The 21,365-nt window shown below is 37.6% G+C and overlaps 1 protein-coding gene across 1 annotated transcript in view; it reads right to left on the reverse strand.

Annotated features, from left to right (window-relative positions):
• The window catches only part of LOC137274432 (uncharacterized), a 162,252-nt gene that overhangs the window by 21,220 nt on the left and 119,667 nt on the right, over positions 1–21,365 (reverse strand). The window contains exons 14-15 of the mRNA XM_067807606.1: positions 8,227–8,443; positions 5,209–5,340 (exon numbers count right to left, since the gene is read on the reverse strand). Of these exons, the coding sequence (XP_067663707.1) occupies positions 5,209–5,340; positions 8,227–8,443 (349 nt within the window). The remainder of the gene's footprint in view (positions 1–5,208; positions 5,341–8,226; positions 8,444–21,365) is intronic.

Consider the following 21,365-nt stretch of genomic DNA (forward strand, 5'->3'; position numbering starts at 1 on the left):
TAGTTTATTTGCTGAAAAAAACTTTTGGATGAAAAACCTTAAGTGATTTACAGAGGAAAAGGATAAGAGACAGCATTGCAAAAATGACATTTAATTGGTATTTGTGTTCTATTTCCTTAAACTTCAAGTTTGGCAGATTCATAAATATAAAGCACATACTCTAGTGTAACCTAAAATACGACCTATACCTCCACATACATAAATATTTTGGAACTTCTGTCTTCAAACAAAATCATCATCTCCCAACTCTAATTATTTTCTTACATAAGAAAAACACCTAACACTCATTCATGCAAAGTCTTTGCTCACTGAAGTGAAAATGCTTATGCACAGTTTTCATTGTTTGTATTTAAAATGAAGTATTTATTCTTGAAGAGCCATTTCATGTATTGCTTACATCACTTCTATCTCACAGTATGATTACAGTGTATGGTATATTTCCCTTGGCACCAATGTCTTGTGAGAATGCAAGCAGATGGGAGATGACTATTTCAACAATAGGTTCTTTTCTAGTCAGTCATATCTTCAAATAAATAACCAACTACACAATAATAAGCATGAGTATGACTTCGCGTTCGGAACTGGTACATAGGTTTCAAAAGCCATCAATTATGTATCCATGATCATCATATATGGAAACAGAAAAAATCTAACATTAATTTTCTTATGACATAACCCATTCTTACAAATTCATAGTTGTGTGAGAGCATATGGTTTTGTTATGCAAGTCACAGCAATATTTAAATAACAGCTGAGGTCTCCATGAATTGCTTCACAATACAGACTGCAGACTAATCCTTCGAAGAGATATCCATGATAATTCTGTTACTAGTGTCTGTCAATATCTACATGTTAACTAACTTTGCAGTTCTGAATACGTCCATGGATAGAAACATCAAGAACTTTAACTAACCTATAGGGAGAGATTACTGTGATATAACCATATTTGGTACTTTAATAACATCATAAGTTTATGCTACAGTATAATTGTATGAAATTCTATTTGTTCGAATAATGCTATGCCCCCTTTGACTTTTTCATCTCTAACACAAAATACGATAGAGTTACCTCACCTTCCTGTGAGCACATGAACTGTATTGAGGACTCAGCTCCAAACATTGGCAAGTTACGTTGGCAAACTGGTACGAATTATCCCTTGTCTCTTTTAAGAAAGGAAAGTTACCCATAGTGTTACGAACCTTCAAGTTTTCTCATGAACAAAAAAATAATAACAGATGTGTCTTTTTTAATTACATATTCAAACACTTCTAATAATTTCATTATTTGTCTTTATGAATTGATCATTCTCAATGACAACACATTATTCTCACCTGAAAATATCTCATTTCCCTTTTTGAGCGATGACATGAATATTTGTCAAGTCAGACTTCTTTTCTTGTTATACAGATTATAGTACTTGTTTTAAGGAAATGTTGATAAATGACTAATTTCAGAAAGTACCTGGTAATTGCACATAGTTTTGTATTAACTTCATTCCAGAATAACCACAGCTCCCGTGTGTTGTGTGCCTCTTGGCATATTGACACCAAGAAGTACACTTGATCTCACCAAAAGCAGTATTTTTCAATAATCTTTGAAAATATTTTTTCATTCAAATTTTCCACACACAGGGCAATATGAGATGTGTTACAATTTCTCATTTTGCAGAGGAAATGGATTCTGGCCTTGATGGGATCGACATTTCTTCATGTTATGTTTACTATCTGATGTTCTAGGAAGCCTGTCCTGCTTCTCCTGTCAACAGGTGCTGAAGAGGTGCCACTTGAGCACATCCTCCCTCCCAGAATATGATGTCATCTCCTTGTAGATAGTCTTCCCTCTTATCAGGAAAATTTGCAAACTCCTAATCAAACACATGGTCTAGACAACCTTGGCTAAAACAGTACCTACCCATTTTGACACATTAATACTATATAATCCTTTTCATGGACTTATCAATCAAACTTCTTAATGCCTTTCAATAACTATGAGCATATATTACTTCAGATCTGAATGAGATAATATGTTTGTGCAAAAGTAAATGTATGCTACAAGTCAGAATACAGAATCGAATCAGGATAATTTTTGCAGTTTTTATGTAAATTTCTGAAATGTCCTTCACATGTCTATTGTAAATATTTTTGAAAACTTTTCTGAAGCCTTGAAATGAAGATCAAACAACTTTTGAGACAGAGTCATGTCATTAAAGTTGGGGACTGACGGCTGGTTCAGCTCGAATACAGCCCACATAGGCAGCTTAGTTGTTATTATCCATAATAGAAAAGCCAGCTCATGTATTAATCTGTTTTTACAAAAAGAATTAAAAAAAGTTGAAAATAGTAGGTTGTGACTTAATGGACAAAGTACCTACACACGAAGAATCATGTGCATGATTGTTTGGTTCATATTGTTATTTATTGATGATGATTAGACTTGCCTCTGAAACACAACTTACAGAGAAAAAAACAACAAATTATAATCATATGAAATGAAAGGAGCACTGAGAGTTTCATCATTTTCCTGGAACTGTGGATATGTAGACTTGCTGCATATTCTACACTCACATGGGCTTTCTTAGATAAATTTGTTTCAGGGTCTGCACGATAAAAACCAAGTTATTTTTTGGTCTCCTGGCCCTATGCAAACTGACATCAAACATTCCAGCCTTAAAAGTACCTTAGGTGAGTTGAAATTTTAATTCATATTTCATTGGATATATTTCCATTAATCACTACATGTGTACCATGTGTACTTTGAATATTCAAGTACACTCAGCCTCGTTATGAGAAACACCATGTCCCGAGAATGAAATACAGTGCCACCAGCGACATAGTTACCTGAAACAATTAATGACACAACGGTCCAAGGAATGCCTTGTCTAGGTGGGGTGAGATTAGATTTTAGGAGGCTTGTGTGACGTGTTTATGTGTGGCGAGGTTATTCTGGGTGACTCAAGTACATCCAGGCGACTGTGGACATTATTCAAGTTGGCAGACGGCAAGGCATGTGTGGGAGGCAGGGCCTGTCCACACATATAATCCTGCTCTGTAGTACCTCTCCAACTCAATGTCTAGTTTTATAGATTTTTCCCGACTGCCATGATGCACACCTTATCAAAAAACTGTTTCCAATGCAAACAAAAAGAATTAGCTACAAAGAAAAAAGATTAAAGAAAGAATTCTGGGAGTTTTTCTAAAAATGAATGTTATTGGTATCACTCAAAAACATTTTTGATGGCCTGATTCTAACATAGTACGTCTGGACCATGAAGATCTGGGTCAGAATTGGTCTTCAGCAGCCCATGCTTGTGGTAAGAGGTGACTTACAGGATTGTGGGGTCAGACTCACTGACTTGGTTGACACATGTCATTGTATCCCATTTGCTTGGATTGATGATCATGCTATTGATCACTGGATTGTCTGGTCCAGATTTGATTATTTACAGATTACCAGCATGTACCAGGAATATTGTTGACTGTGGCACTAAACAACACATTAACAGAACAAACAAAATATGTATATGTCATGACATGTTCGCAACTCCTTTTGATAAGTATATGTTCCTAAATTGTCCAATGAAATAAAATGATGAATGTAAACCTGAAGTAAGCTTCTCACCATGTACTAGGTCACCTCTTGTTTTCCCAGAATAACCACAGTTGAAGTTTTTGTTTTGGAGGGATAGGTTTCACTTTTCGTTAGTAAGACCGAATTTCCAGGTTTTACTTTTCCTAACTGCATATTAACATCAACATTCAAATGATACACGAGTGCTTGAAATCAACTGATAAATATCATTCAAGACTAAACTCAAAGTACACGTTTTTTCAAATGAGATTGGAACCACAAGTCTCTCATTCATAGGCAGACCCTCTACCACACGGCCACTGGGCAAACGAAGGTGGTGGGGATAAATTATCTACTTACAGTTACTGTCATTAAATTGATTTCATGCACACTTCAGGAATTGTTCTGTAGCTTCATTAAATGATCATCTACATTGTAATTATCCAATATTGACGGTATATATATTAGGGAAAACACTTCTCAGTTTCGGCAGACAATGTAAAACCGGAAGAGGAGGGAAATCCTGGGGGGCAGACTTTTCTCCCATGCATAAAGCTTTGTACCTGCATCTGCAGGACTTTTTCAATACAGACAAATACCATACATCAAACATCTGTAGCTTGCTCTAGTGATGGGCTAGAGCTTTCTATAGACATTCTATAGAATGTTACAGCATAGAATGTCATTAGTTTCCTACAAAATTTCAGACCTGGATCACATGTCCAAACTAGGACTAGAGAACTATTATCTATAAACAATATTTCCAATAATAGTACATTGCAAATGAATTGAAATGAATCAACACTATGATAAGTGAATGCTTTAACCAAGCACTGGGTCACAAACCCATGAAGCACTTTGTACGTGATCTTATACAAGGCTTGACTAAAGGAAATGAAATCTACTGTCCAGTGCCCCAGACAAAAGCTGTGATCACCTGCCCTAAAATCATATACAATGCTTGTTGTTAGGTATGAATTAGAACAGCGTTATAACAAATTCATTCTGAGTCAGATGTCTTATTTCACTTCATAAAATGTTATAACACGGGCAACCATGTGTAGTCATCAAAGTTGCTGTTTCAAGTCAAAATTCAGATTTCCAGCTGAGGACTCTCTTCTTTGCACAGCAAATATTAACATGCACTGGGGGCCAGTGGTATCAATATGATGGCTGAAATTCACACGTTCAATTTGAAAGTTCTAAATCTAGGGCTGGGATGATTATCCTGGATACCCGGGACATGTGAGTGATGAGTTAGACCTGGGTGCTCTATTCTGATACCCATACGTATTATGATCATGTCATATGTTATTGTTTCAGGATTAAAAGGTTGTATTGTCTTTGAAGATTTTTACATTATTTACAGACAGCTGTTTAGAAAATAATACACGATTCAGGTATTAAAATCTTGAAATTTTGGCCTCCAAGGTGAAGAATATATTGCCATTTTCTTACCAAATATGATGTCAAGAATTAACATGTAGTCCATCTTTGTAGGGTAGGTAATAAGGGTGGGGTACCTGGGTAGAAAATTTGAACCCATCCCAGCCCTATCCATATCCTTAATTTAAGCCAGGTTGTGTTGTCATGACCTCGTTATTTGAGAGGAAAGTAATGCTGAAAATCCACCAGCCTTACCTTTAAACAATGGCACAGCCCTCCAGATAGTGATGGGTCCAAGACTGGCATACTGCCCAAAGGCCAGCTCCATGTACACCAAGGGGATGCCACAGAACACCAGCATTATCAGATAGGGGATGAAGAATGCACCTGGAACAGAGAACAGTCCTTGTTGAGTGGAAGGCATGTAAGGGTGAGGAACTGGTGTCACTTAGCAGCCAGCAATGGCATGGTATGTGAGACACTTGAAATGAATTTAGCATGTCACAAGGAAAGAAGTTTATCTTTTTTTATTCCACTGGAGATAAACTAGTCTAGTACCTCTGCCAATACTGTGATGGGGGAACAGTTGTGAGAGCTATCTTCAGATATCAGTAAATTCAGGGATATTACAGAACCAACATAAAAAGGTTTTGACTTTGGTCAGTACAGCCAGTAAATTATTGTGGAACTATCTTAGGACTTAAATCATTACAGCTGTGACAGGGAATCATTGTAGAACTACCTTAAGAGTCTAATCATTACAGGTGTGACAGGGAATCCTTGTAGAACTATCTCAGAACTTCAATCATTACAGGTGGGCCCAAGAATTATTGTACAACTACCATCAGACTTTTCTCATCACATGTGGGCAGACAATCATTGTGGAACTACCTTATTACTTTAATCATTACAGGTGTGACAGAGAATCATTGTAGAACTATCTTATTACTTTAATCATTACATGTGTGACAGAGAATCATTGTAGAACCACCTTATTACTTTAATCATTACAGTTGTGACAGGGTATCATTGTAGAACCACCTTAGGACTTTAATCATTACAGGTGTGACAGGGAATGATTGTAAAATTATCTTATTACTTTAATCATTACAGGTGTGACAGGGAATCATTGTAGAACCACTTTAGGACTTTAATCAATACAGGTGTGACAGGGAATCATTGTAAAACCACCTTAGGACTTTAATCATTACAGATGTGACAGGGAATCATTGTAGAACCACCTTACTGCTTTAATCATTGCAGGTGGGTTAGAGAATTATTGTGGATCTATCTTAGCACTTCAATCATTTCAGGTGTGGCAGGGAATCACTGTAGAACTATCTTAGAACTTCAGTCCCTACAACTGTGACAGAGAACTATTGTGAAACTATCCTAGGACTTCAGTTACTACAGGTGTGTTGGGAAAAAATTGTGGAACTACCTTAGGACTTTAATAAGACCTGTCAGTACAGATCTGACAAGCGTCAGCTAATCATTGTGGAACTGTTATATGACTTCAGTGAAAACAGGTCAACTTAAATCAATATATACAGAAAGCCCATCATTTAATATGTTTCCAGGAACCAATACAATCCAACACCCCCAGATAAGACGTCAATGCAATACATTATCTTGGGTTCATCAACGTCATAAGTGTTGGGGCGTCTTGATCGCAGAAGGTATATTCCTGTACCCGGTGCTTTCAGACTGCTGTAATGAGACCTTAATTTCTACTCCTTTTCATTGACGTTTGCCCTTTCTGTCTTGGGTTCCGCTAATGACCTGTGTTCAGGTTTCAGTACACCACCACCTTCCATGATGGCGGCTTCATCCAGCCTGTGCCACAGGGAAACTGTCCTTTCACCAAATTACCAGGGATAGCGTGTAGTTAAGGGACACATGAGCTTATTAAAGGAAAATGTCTCCAACAAAAGAGAGGGTGACAGGTCTACTCTAGTAAAATGTTCTGACCTCATGTCAAAAAAGTTGTTCCAACTTTGGTATTTCTGTAAATTATTTATTCAATATGGAGGATGTTCTAGCCATAGAATTGTTAGGTGTTTGCTCTAAGGTGAGACATGGAATGAGTGAGTAACAAGGGATTTCACATCACTGTAAATCTTGACAGATGGCTTCAGAGTGAGTGAATGAGAGAGGGAGGTGAGGTTCATAGCTCTATTTCAGGAATATCATGGTGGCAATAAAAGGCCTTAAACACTAACCCATGTGGGGAATCAAACCAGGTCCTTTTCCATGACAGGTAAATGCCTTATCTCATATGCTAACCCACTCAAAGTACCAAGATTAGATGGCTGTTTTCTGAAAGAATTCTTTGGTGAGTGTGAAACACTCTTGATATCCTGAGGTGAGGTGAGGTGAGGTGAGGTGAGGTGAGGTGAGGTGAGGTGAGGTGAGGTGAGGTGAGGTGAGGTGAGGTGAGGTGAGGTGAGGTGAGGTGAGGTGAGGTGAGGTGAGGTGAGGTGAGGTATGACTTCAACTCTCACTGCAGCCTCTCTGTCCACTAGGCCAGTAATACAGGGAATGGCTTAGAAACAAATAAGCACCCACAAATGTTTACAAATGAGTGAAAGAATTAGTTTGAGCTCTTTCGTGAACACTTACAAAAGTTGTAAAAGTCATCATCTGAGCAAAACAAACCTGCACAAGTATTACTGGGGTAAACCAAAGGTTCCTCATTGGGCTATGCTCGAACTCAGACCCCAGTTAATGGAAGCTAAGAAACACAACCCTCTGTACCTGAAGCACCTTAAACCAATGTGCTAACAGTGCCACCCATGAGGGCATGACTGAACATTGCCCAAACCACTTCATTATTCCAACTACATTACAGCATATAAATAACCAAGTCCATACCACACACATCACTGAAAACATCACCAAAATAAAAAATCAGTTATAAACAATAAGACACAATCAGGTAAAGTCTGACATCCAATCCCATAAAAAGAGTTCTTAAAACAAGCACAGGATCATTGATGCCTTGTCTTCCCTTGAAGCCACACATAAAAGTAATTTCTTAGGGGTCAAGCTGCTGAACACAGTCACCCACACAAGGACACACTGCACCCAATGATGCTTAACTTCAAGTGATCTAACTGCAACGTGAGCACTGAAAGTTGATCAGTATCAGGTGTTTGCCCACTGTAACATGGAACACCAAACATTTACCCTTATTACTCAAGAAATTGGGGTTCATCAGGGGTTGTTTAAAGTACATAGTTAATCTGATAATCCTGGCATTGTAATACTTACCACCACCATTCCTGTAAACAAGGTAGGGGAACCTCCACACATTTCCCAGTCCAACAATGTATCCAAGACAGGACAGGACAAACTCAAACCGCCCACTCCAGTTGCCCCGGACCTTGTTTTCCTCCTCACTGGATTCATCATCAGAGCTGGAGATTGTCATTAGGTCTGAGAGATACCCAGGGCCACTCAGCTCTGACGTGGAATCTCGACGTTGACGCTGAAAAAATATGATGATCTCTCATAACAAAGGTGAACACTAACAGAAAACTTACTGCACTCATTGTCAGAGCTGGAGACTGTCATCAGATGTGACAGATACACAGGTCTGCTCAAGTCTGAAGCTGAATCTTGATGCTGAAGCTGAAAAATGAAATGAAGAAACCTGAGCACATATAAAACTATCAGATCTGACAGGCATACCATGCTGTTCGGTCCTGGTGTCTAATCTTGATGCTGAAGCTTCTAATTCAATGATTTCCTGAGAAATCATATCATCAGATCACAGAGCTATCCGAAACTATTCATCTCTCATGTAGAATCTTTAAGCTAAGGCAGAAAACACAACGATAACCTTAAGAAATCTGATCATTTGTACACATCCTAAGGGAATATATATCCTCAAGTCTCAGAGGTACCATGAGCCATGACCTCTCTCTACAAGAGCTCTCTACACTTCCATCAGACCATTATCAGAGGCAGGTACTGCCTTAAATCCATTTCAATATGATGCGTAAGGAAATTGTCATTAAGAAAAGTAGAACATTTCCATAAATTTTCAGCAAACTGTACTTAAACACAGTCATTTATGAGACACTCAGATCCAGCAAACAGCCTTGACCCAGAACACACATTTTCAGAACGCTGAATTAAACTTCCCAAAAAAGATCCACAACCGACGCAGCAATGTGAAACCCACTCCAAGACATGAAGCCTACTCAACACAGATGTTCAGTTTCGATTGCCAACAATAATGTTCTACCCCCAGGATGGGTGATAATTCTCCAAGGGACCTGCAATCTGTCACCAGAAGTGGACCCAAATCTCCACGCTCAAAATGACAATGTCCTATTGAATTGCTCCTGCCAACCACATTGGCTCCAATGTCATCTAAAACATGTCAATATAGCATCTAAAAATACCCTGTGCCCTGCAGTGTTGGAAATTCTCTGAGATGTGAGAGGTGTATTTAAATCACCATGTTGTGTTGTGATGCTGTGACAGACATGTACACCTGGCCAGTGTCACTGATTCAGAGATAATCAGGTTTGTTAGTCAGGTGATACTGTTATGGTCATCAACAATGGATGGTAGGTACCATGCCATGCAGACAGTCAGAAAGATATGTTCTAGAGTCAGTGAGATCCAAATGAATAAGATCTCAAGTCTTTTAGTGAGATATTGTGTCCTTAAGTGACAGAAAGAGATCTTAAGGCACCCAGTGAGACCTGAAGTACTTTAGTGAGATATTGTGTCCATGAGTAATAAGAGCTCTCAAGACTCCCAGTGAGATCTAAAGTCCTTTAGTGAGATATTGTGTCCTTAAGTGACAGAGTGAAGTCTTGAGGCACTCAGTGAGATCTCAAGTCCTTTGGAGCCTTAGTGTGTCCTTGAGAGATAAGAGTGAGATCTCAAAACACTATGGAAGTTCAGGTTGAGTAAGTGGAGATTTTGGAAACTAATAACATCCTCAGGAGAATGTGTGTGACCTCTCACAGACCTTAGCTACATATGTCCTTGAGTAAGTCAGGGAGATTTCAAAACATTCAGTAAAATTGCATTTTTTGTATGATCAAATGAAATATCAAATATCCAGATGATTACATGGAACTTCAAGTCCATAGTGAGTTATAATGTCTGTGCATTACCAAGTGAGATCTCAAGATACCCAATGAAATATCATATCTTTGAGTGATTGAGTTTGCAAGACCTTTAGTGAGATGTCATGTCTAAGTGAAGTTCTTGAAAGGCATTATTTAGTAATTGGACAAACATTCTTTGTAAGAAGCATCAGGGTTAATATAGGAGAAGGATCAAGAATTACTCTGAAACACTGTATAAAGAATTAAAGAAGCTGTTATCCAGAAAATGTGTCATGTATCCATGTCATGTTCTAGACTGATCAAGTAAGGTCTTGTGACCTTTATTGGGATATCATGTTCTTCAATGATTCACAGAGATATCACGACTCACTGTAATATACTGGTCCTTCAGTCAGAGGGCAAGATCTCAAGACCCTGAGGAGAAGATAGCATGTCTGTAAGTCCCTTCATGAGTAATTTGGAGTAAATGAATGCATGATCTAAAGTCCTAGAGTAAATGAGTGAGTAAAGAACAATCTCCTGAGTGAGTAAGTGAGTCAGTGAAAACAAAGCTGATCATCAATACTTAAGTCTTGGAGACATGTGATGATGTAAATGCACAATCTTGTACATCAGAAAATGATGATTACACGATGCCATTTAGTCAGCCGCCTAGCCCACTCAGCCACCGCGACTTCCACTTTGTGTGCTGGCGATTAGGTGCCTGACTCTGAGGGTGCGGGTTCGAATCCCGGATGGGACTCAACCGAAAAAAAAGTACTAGAATTTGTACTTTACTAAGAAAGTGAAATCCCAAATATGACATATGTTGCATCAGAAAATGATGATATTCAAAGAATACAGTATTCATCTGGAAAAACAATGACATTGTCCATTGTAATGAATATATCCATAAAAGTAGCAAGAGATTGGTTACTAATGCATTTGAACACAGGTGAGACCCTAGTCATGAATATTTATCTGAAAAAGGTGGTGACCAGGTGCAAGAATTTCTACTTAACATTACTTTTTTAGGTTTATGAAGCAAGCATTTACATTTATCTAATGTCAACAAATACATAAAGATATAAAAAGTATGAACTTGTAATTACCATATGAGGGGTGCCTGCAATGTTTTGGGCCCAAACTACGACAGACTGTTGATATAGTTAAAAATATCCAACCCAAACACTCCTGCTTACAATGCCAGGATCCAAGTAATGTAGAAGCATCCCTCATCATTCAGAGTTCCATTTAGGTTTTGGAAATAGCTGAAATCTGGTCAATACCAGGATGTTCAATGAGTTTAAAGCCAAAGCCAAAGACATGCATTGCAGCAAGGCGATAACTGATTAGAACAAAGGTGAAATGTGCAATGACAAACCATTACACAATATTGAGCTTCATGTTTGTTAACTTGGACAAACAGCTCAGAAATGGCCATGAACTGACATTATAGAAGTAGGATTCTTTGGAATCCAAGTAAACTGAAGACATAACTGTACCATGCGATGGACACATCTTTGTCTTCTGCTGGGGAGACAGAGTTCACATTCATTAACCCGAAACTGGTTTGTCTTATAGTCCCCATGCACCTGATTACAAATGATACTGTGCATCAAGAAATATGTCCATGGATATTTCTAACATAATGAAAATGAATGCATCTCATATAATAGTGGTAGTGGTCTCACCAAGAAAATGGTATAGAATGAAGTCCTTCTTTGGATATGTTTCTGCATTCTGATGTTGGACAATATTATGATGTTTCAGTAAACAGCACCACTGGTGACAACCACCCCTTCAACTTGGACGCTGGCTGGTAGTAGTGAATCCAAGACCCATCCATGGCACAAAGTCTGCTGGATGAGCAACTTGGTAATTCCTCACGAGAGATGATGAACCTAGAGTATTTCAGGAGTCGGAGACCTTTAAACAAAATCCTGAAACCTTTGTCACACACAGCTCATTCTTCAGAATGTTCCTATCTCAATGGGAAAAGCCTTGTGTACTGGCTATGTGTGGGGACTGCATCATCATATATTTCATCAACATATTTCTTGGTGATGACTGTTCATGGTCTTCTTTATCTTTGGTGATCTTGAAGAAGCTCCCTTTCACTCTTGAACTCATTGCCCATCTCCCAACAGGAGCAAAGGAAAAAGCATCCTCAGCAATAGCTGGCACCATGTTAGCATGGATGGCTCAGATGTAGAAACTTTCATCTATTTTCATCAATAGAGCATAGAAAGTCACTTTGATGTATGCAGGAATATGTTGCCCGGCTATGTATTGGGTAAACATACAGACTCTAAGTATAGGAAGAATTGCCCTTTACACATGCAGTGTAATGATGGGCTGGATGAATCCTTCACAGATCAATCCAGTTGAGATATTTGATGACACTGAGATAGTCAATTTTTTTCTATAGTTAACAGAGAATACCTCAACCATTTAATGCCTGCAGGTAAATGCTGCCTGATTATGAGTTTGATTTATAAGCAGCCTGTGAAAATGGAAAGAATATATAGTCTTTGTCTAAAAAATTTCCGCCATTACTAGCAACATCCTGATGTCATCGTGCAGGTAAATAACATCTGAGCCACCAACTACTGACCTAATCAGCTAATAGTTGCACTCATATAGCGCAGCTTCATATTATAATTATTCTATTTGGATTATGATTTGTGGAGGGATCAGGTCACGGTGTGCCTGTAATCTTGTTAGGATTGTATGTATACTGTCCCTTGAGTAATCATTAAAACTGGTCATTTAAAACAAGGTATTTCCCCTTGGTGCTACCAGATCTTATCACAGACTGACACATGCGGACATTCAGGCACAGTGACACACAGATATATGCATACACTGAGATGCACATACAGATGTATGCATGCGTACACAGGCATGCATACACAGACATGTGCATGCATGCACAAATATGCACAGACATACAAAAGTGCATGCATAAAATGCATAAAAACACAACCGCAGAGAGACACAAACAGACAGAAATACACACAGTATTAGAACATGAGTATATTTGATCTGTAAAAGTGCATGGATATTACCAGACAATATTATAACACACACATGACCAGACATAATGATTTATATGAATTGGCAGGAAAATTATCGGCAACATATCTGAGAAGCCAAATACACTCAGGATAGAGGGAAATTAACCTTCATGATCTCAGCCTTTTATTCCAAGCTCTAGACATTGTAATTACTACCATATCAGAAACTGCGACACTGGCTGTGTGTTTTAACTCTAATTATTTGTCAGGAATATTTATTACTCTGTATTGTTAGCAGTGGTGTGGAAATAACTATTCATATGTTTTTGAACTAAAAGTAATCTGGAATCTTCTTCTAGAACAGCACAGATGAAACTATCAGAATACAGAAATTTGGGATGGTGGGGTAGTGTAGTGGTTAAAGTGTTTGCTCCTTATGCCAAAGACAGGGGTTCGATTGCCCACATGGATACAACATGTGAAGTCCATTTCTGGTGCCACATACAGCTATACTCACTCAGCTGCATACTGTCTTAAATACTTTGCAGTCATTTGTATTGGCTTGTAAACTGGTTCATTTTATAAGTTATACAGTTGGTAACTGGTAATTACTATGTCTTGTGCACCTGTCCCATTTCGGACAATAATCCTTCTGATCTTGTTTCTACTTGTACACCACTCTTAGCATTATTCAAGCAATATCATGGCATGAGACCCCAAAAGTGGGCTTCATTATACCCATGTGGGGGATCAAAACCTGGGTCTTCAACGTGATGAGCAAATACTTCAACAAGTAGGCTACCCCAGTGCCACTGATCTTAAGTAACGGCTGGAATATAAACTACTCAACAAACAGACCCTGCAGCCTCTTCTCTGTCCAAGGAACACCAAAATTTGTGATACACTAATGGCACTTATTAGGAGAAAATATATCCTGACAGATGGTGCCATCTGCAAACCCACAACTTAATTATCTTCATTTGTGACTGATGACGTAAGAATAAATACTTATATACTGTTCTTTTAGGTAATGAACCCATCAATAGCTGTGCATCAACAAAGACATTAGCCAGTTACATCTACGTCAGTGGTTGTGTAAGAACCCAGAACAACACATGAGGTATCATATGGCGCAGGAATCTGTCATACTCATATTTTGACGTGATTTCTGTAGACAAATACTCCTAATCATCATTCCCGATGTATCAAATGTGACACATAATATTCCTACCTGTCATTTCCCATCCCTGAATTTACATCACAAGAAGGTCACCAAAAGTAAAAAGTAATTTAACGCAGCACTGATCTTGCTACCCATCAGTCTCCTACTTCCACATGGGACTGCAGCGAGATGATTTAATGGCTAACACAACTGAGCATCATAGGAAGCTGAGTGGACAAAAGCCTAGTCTCTGGATAAATATAATGTAACACAATCAAGTAATTCCTTAAAATTGATAGGAGCCCCAGTCAGATAGGAGATTGAAAACCTGAGGAAATCTCAACATGAAGTTCACAAATATATAACAGACTTGGCTGACACCCATCTTTGGCACTAATAAACCTAGAACATAGTTAAAGTGAATCAGGATTCAAACACCATAAGCAGAGTTACCTTGCATGCATAGAATCAGTCAAACTGTGATGCCTTGCAAAACTGAACCACCCATGCCTAAAGATGTACAATTAAAGCCAATCATCATTACTTCATACATCAAGTTCCTGTAGCTTTATCTTGATCTATTTGTGTCTAATTGGTACTGATGACGTTCTTTCAGTTGAGCCCAGACGGAATGACAAGAACTGAAGTCTGAGATAAGGTGTTGTGGGCAGGACATAATGAGAAAACATGCTACAAATATCTATGCAAATGAGGAACGCCTTTGTCCTGAGAGAACTAATTTGTTCCAGCTGAACAGTCTTGAGGAACTCAAATAGTAATTAACACCAGCAGACAATCCATAATTCCTCGTCACAAGTGGGTTATTCATAATATAACCCACAGTACTTTTTACTGAGAACACTTACCTCTATATATCTTTATATACAACACCTACCTACCTACCTACCTACCTACCTACATGAGCCTGTTTCTATCTGAAACTACGACAACCATAAGAGCTAGTCTTGTGAGACAGAACACTGGGTTACATGGTCTGCATTCAGCCTTTAAGGAATTATGTCACATTGAGACAATGGCACCTTCAATGTTTTTGTGAAACAATACATTGATACATGTACATTTCTTCTTTCAAATCATGACATTTGGAGGAGATCGTTAATCAGCATAAAAACAACCATTATACTGCCAACTACTGAAATATTTTCACATATTGACATATTGATAACATAGTTTGGACATAAGACACCCTTTACAAAAAAACATTTACAAGCAAAGTTGTGTTTTGAAGACAGTGCTTAATTTTGAAATATTATTATGTGAAAGACAGCTCAATATGTGGCCATTTAACCCTACTGACCATAGGAAGAAAACAAATCAGTCTTACACTGAGGATAAAATACATTTGAGAATCTTTCAAGGAACATCATGATGCAATGATGCATTTTTCTTATTTTAAACAAACAGCACGATAAACAAAATGGTTTTTGTCTATTTCAGAATGCTTAACCTTTAGTACAAAGCTGAAAATATACTTCTAAAATTTTGATGGGATATCCTCTATTCCCTGAAGTAAAGGTCTTTAACAGTTATATGTAATAACGTAGCAAAGGTCTAAAATGACAACCATTCAAGAGTTCATCTGTAGAATGCGATGAATTCTCATTTAATTCTCAATTCTCTGGTTCTCAGTTCCAGAACCAAGACATCTGTGAACAACCATTCAAGAGTTCATCTGTAGAATGCGATGAATTCTCATTTAATTCTCAAGATAAGTGGTGAGATATGCTTAATGTAGATTGGAGGAATATAGAATGAAGATCACTGAATTTACATAATAAGTAGTAAGTGTAGGTGAGTACAGTAAATTCAGTCAAAATGCTAGTGCATCTGTACTGCTCTTCATCAGATCACACATTAGTTGCAGGCAATAAAAAACATGTAGGAAAGTAATATTTCTTTATCATGCAAACAAGCAAAGCCTGCAGGAAAAGATACAAAATCTCATCCAACTTTCAACTTTTAACATTTCAAGACCTTTAAATTTACAACTGATCACAAATTTGTGTGTACATGTGTCATTTCTACGGAGAACTTAAAGACTTTCATGTAACCAAAGGTGCTTTGAAGATTTTTTTTCTAGTGGTGGGCCTTTTTGGGGTTAGCCCTTCAAAGGCCATCAAATATGTTTTTTGACAGGAGGAGATAAATCATTCTGCATCACAAGCACACCTATGAAGCTCCTGGTACATCGGCCCACAAGAATGTTGACCATAGCTACAGAAATCTCAAGCAAAGGTAACTCATGATTTATGAACACCTCATAATCAGTGGTTGCCTGACAACTGAAATGTTTTAGTAACCAAGAGGTTCAAAGTCTAAGTAAATTCTGCTTTAAATTTAAAAGTTGTACCACGATTGTATGTATCTCAAACAAATTGTTCCTAATGACTTAGCTTATCATAAACCATGACTCCTTTGTCTTTTGGGCAGCGGGTACTGTGGTGGGTAAGGCTTTATTAGACACCTGCTGCAATCATGAAAAATGTCTTACTAGCAGAATTCAACCTTTAAAGGCTGCACTGAAGACTGAGGAATATAGTAGTCAGGTAAAGCAACATGGAAGAAACGTCAAGAATTTAATCCTAAATATTTACCTTCATTAAAAGTGCACAGATATTAGCAGTTGATCTGTTTATGAAAGATGACATCTGAATCTAATGTAGTACTTTTTAGAGTTCTCCTCAGCATTCCTTGTCCTCCTGACTTGGTAGCTTTTTGTTCAAAGTACTGACAGAAAATTAATTACTCTCATCTTGATCAGGGTTGTTTGCCTGCAATAGGCTTATCAACAAAGCAATCAATATGTAGATGACACTGCAGTTGGTCCTGTGCATGTGGAAGCTTGTTCCAAGACATGCATTTCATAGCTAGAATCGCTGGAGAGACAGGTCTACTGTGGAAGATACAGGAAACATTTTGTATCACTTTACGAAATACTGTTAACATTCTTACTTTTAAATATTTTGTTTCCAATCCTTATCAAAAAAATATTTCAAACATTTTAGATTCTCGGTTCCTTGATCTTTGTTTGTTGCTCAACATTTCACTCAGCTGTCTGTAAGTAATCATGTCTGGATCAAACAATCCACTGATCAACAGCCTGAGCATCAATTTGTACAACTGGGACATATGTCAACCAAGCCTGACCACGCAACCCTGTTTAAAGCGCCACTCAGTAATATTCCAAATATGTGGTGGCTGTTTGTAAATAATGAAGTCTGGACCAGACGATATAGTGATCTAAAGTCTGATTATCGATCTGTCAGCGAGTCTGACCACCCAATACATTTAGTCATCTCTTACAACAAGCATGGATTACTGAAGATCAATTCTAACCCACATCTTCATGGGTACTAGGTTCTTTCAATGTTTTCCAATGGTATAATGGAGAGAGTGGACCATAGTGTCAAATCATCTCTACGGTAATCATCAGGTGACCAATTCCACAAAGAGATATAAGCACTACAAATGCTGTAAGCCAGTGTTAAGGCACGGGAGTTACAATCACCTTAGTGCTAAGACTGCTTAGTGACCAGTCCCCAAGCAGTAACCTACCATAAATAGCCAATGGTCATGTCAGAGTTTAAAACCTTAGCAAATCAGTTGTTATACTTTACAATGTCTTACTAAGTACGTCTTAACTCTGATTTCTGATATTTTGATGATAAATAACCATCAGCTACCCACAGTAAGGTCACTTTAAAAAAATGGGGTTTTTTCAGGATATGTTAATCACTAGCATAAACAATTTGAAGTAGTACCTTAACATCAACTCAAGAGCAACAGAAGAACTTACTTGCTTGTTTACATTTTGATACTTATTGTGATACAAAACTAATTAGTCTATGAACTACAACCAGTGTGTCACAAATCGATGATGGATGACATTTACATTCCAAGTAGAACATCAACAACAGCAGCAAGCTAGACAAACATGTCTCATATGCTTATATCTGGTACATTATGGAGTATCGTATACATTCGGACAACCAGTGCAGATGTCTGGCACATCCTGATATACGATTCTTATATCTGACATATATGTACAAACAATTCATATATCTCATATATTCTGATATATACAATGAGTCTGTACACTATCTTTCATCCTTTACTACATAGCAGTTACATAATTAAAACAAATCATCTTACTAGTAGTCCATAAACTATCTTCAGGTTCACAGCGTGGGGAATCAAAGACTCTGAAATGTCTTCTTCACATTCTTTCCTTGCCAACTTCTTCACTTTCTTCTGAAATTTCCGAGTTATCTTGACTCCAGATCTTTTCCTGTACATCTTGTTTATCCGAAAGCATCCATTTGCATATAGTCTTCTGTAGTTGTTGAATACAAAATATTCAGGAACAGTGCTTGAGTTACCACACACTGACTTCAGGTAATCACTCCACAGTAGAAGTTATAGCTTGACCACAAAACAAACTTTCAACTCTGTTCTGCTTTAAACAGTTTTTGAGTCTACCAACTGCTTGACAGTTTTATGGCAAGAATAACAATGTGGACAATTTATGTATCCTTCAATATCCTCTCATGGAGTTGAAAACAATTTTAGAACTGAAAGCATGATGTTGTTGACAAATTCTGCAGTAAAAAAATAAACTGCTCAGAGAAAAGAGACATCAAATTTAAAACAACTGAAAACAAAGGCATGGGTCCTTAGCTGGCTGATTGGTACACTGCAGAAAGAGTGCACAAGTGTGATAACCACAGTGACTCCAGACAGAGAAACTAATGTGTAATTTCAGACTTATTACTGTAATTATTTTCTATAACAGAAGCCCATACATCAGCTGCAACATACCGACAGGACATAGCATGTCATGTCAAGCTCATCATATATAACCTGAGGCATGTAGGAAAATAGTATTACTTCATTAATCTATGGTAATACTGTCCTCCTGAAAACATATTATCTAATAGCACCCTGAGGCCAAGAGATGTGCATCAACATGGTACTGGGAAGAAAAAAAAGAAGAAAAATGGACATTTTCACCAACATAACTGCCAAAGATTTAGAAATTGACAACATAATTAGCAGCCTGCCAGCACTACAGTCGCATAATGGTGTCATTGTAAAATTAGAAATAGGCAAAAGAATATTTCTTCAAATGCATTTATCTTGAGTCATCAACATAACAATGCTCTAAAATTTTAAAGGAAGGCAAAATACCACCAGATCTTTTATGCTATTTTAGTTGAGCTGTCATAGTTTGGTTCAGAGTGGTGGAGGTTAGGTCCTGTTTATGGCATGACAGATTACATACGGCGACATGAAACTAAACGGATGCATTCTTTAGCTTCTTTTGAGTATATCTGAGTAATATATATCATGTGACACCATTACTTCCGTAAATAATCTATTTATCGTTCTGAGAAATATTGGTACAATTCCAAAACAGCTTGTAGTGACTAATCATCTACTTTGTTTTTAATAAAGGCAGAGTTATTTTTATGAGCATACTACAAAGTTTATTACTTTTGTGAGTGTACAAAAATTACTGTCTCCTGTACATAAAGATTAATAGAAGTCACATTTCACTTGGTTGGTTTTCACATCAACAGGAAATGAATGGTAGGACTAGCCTTACCGTCCCTAAACCATATTGTTTCCCTACCCTCTAGCCTTCCTCATAATCCTAAAGCCCAAAATATAGCAAGTCTAGATTTCCCTACATTCAGTAATCTCTGGTCTCAATTGGTCTCCTTTTCAAATTAAATGGGTTTATTTGTTACAATCAAAATTATATATATTAAGAGAATAAGGGTTAGTCTAGTGGAAGAAAAGTGCAGCAGTTTACCACATTTGTTGAACCCACCCTCAGCCATTTTGCTGATGAACTAATTGGGTGTTGATCTTGGATAATACTTAAACCAACACACTATGGCAGCTAAGGGCCATAACTCAATGCTGCAAGGGGCCATAACTCTACTCAACATATTATAGGTGAAACAATACAATGCAATATTATTAGACGAGCAGTATTTTGTCTTCAGCTTGGTATCCCATAATGCAAAACAATAATTTGGTATTTTTGGTTTTCGTACCATCATTTTAATAACGTTTTTAAACCTTTTTCAAAGTCAAATCTTTTTGTCAATATCTATCTAGATTTGACTCTTGTCAATTTTCTGCATGAAGATCATATCTCATATATCGGAACAAAACAGAACAAACGGAAGGCCTTATACCACAATATGTACCGAACCATGGTAACAGTGTACCTTTTGAACCCTTCAAGATGTTCCTTGAGTGAATTATGGCATCAGTATCTTGAAGTTACAGATAAATTACCAGAGCCTAATATCTCTGTACTTAACACACAGCGGTAAAATGTGAAGCTTGACATCTTATATCATGATGAATAAATAGTTTAATAACATACTTTCATCTAAAGCTTGGTGAGTAAGTGAGTGAAAGGGAGCAAGGTTAAATACCAATGCTTAGGCTAACAACTAAGTGTTTGAAGTGAACATTTATTACAGAAATAAAAGTTCCTGAATTAAAATCATATAATAAAGAGGAATCCAGAGACTTTCTTCATTATCTGATGAAACTGTGGAAAAATGGACTTGTCACATATTCTAGACTTGCATGGGCTTTCTTGGATATATTTGTTTCAGGGTCTGTATGAAAGACTAACCAGTTCCATCCAGATTGCACCATATGAAACCTTGTCAGCTTTGTGTGGGCAGAATACACAAAGTGAGGCAACTCAAAAGCAGTTAAACAATAATCAGGGTTATGACATCAAAACATCTGTCAGCTTTGTGTGGGCAGAATACACAAAGTGAGGCAACTCAAAAGCAGTTAAACAATGATCAGGGTTATGACATCAAAAACATCTGTCAGCTTTGTGTGGGCAGAATACACAAAGTGAGGCAACTCAAAAGCAGTTAAACAATGATCAGGGTTATGACATCAAAACATCTGTCAGCTTTGTGTGGGCAGAATACACAAAGTGAGGCAACTCAAAAGCAGTTAAACAATGATCAGGGTTATGACATCAAAAACATCTGTCAGCTTTGTGTGGGCAGAATACACAAAGTGAGGCAACTCAAAAGCAGTTAAACAATGATCAGGGTTATGACATCAAAACATCTGTCAGCTTTGTGTGGGCAG

Source organism: Haliotis asinina, chromosome 2 (genome assembly GCF_037392515.1).
Source record: "Haliotis asinina isolate JCU_RB_2024 chromosome 2, JCU_Hal_asi_v2, whole genome shotgun sequence".
Classification (NCBI taxonomy): Eukaryota; Metazoa; Mollusca; class Gastropoda; order Lepetellida; family Haliotidae; genus Haliotis; species Haliotis asinina.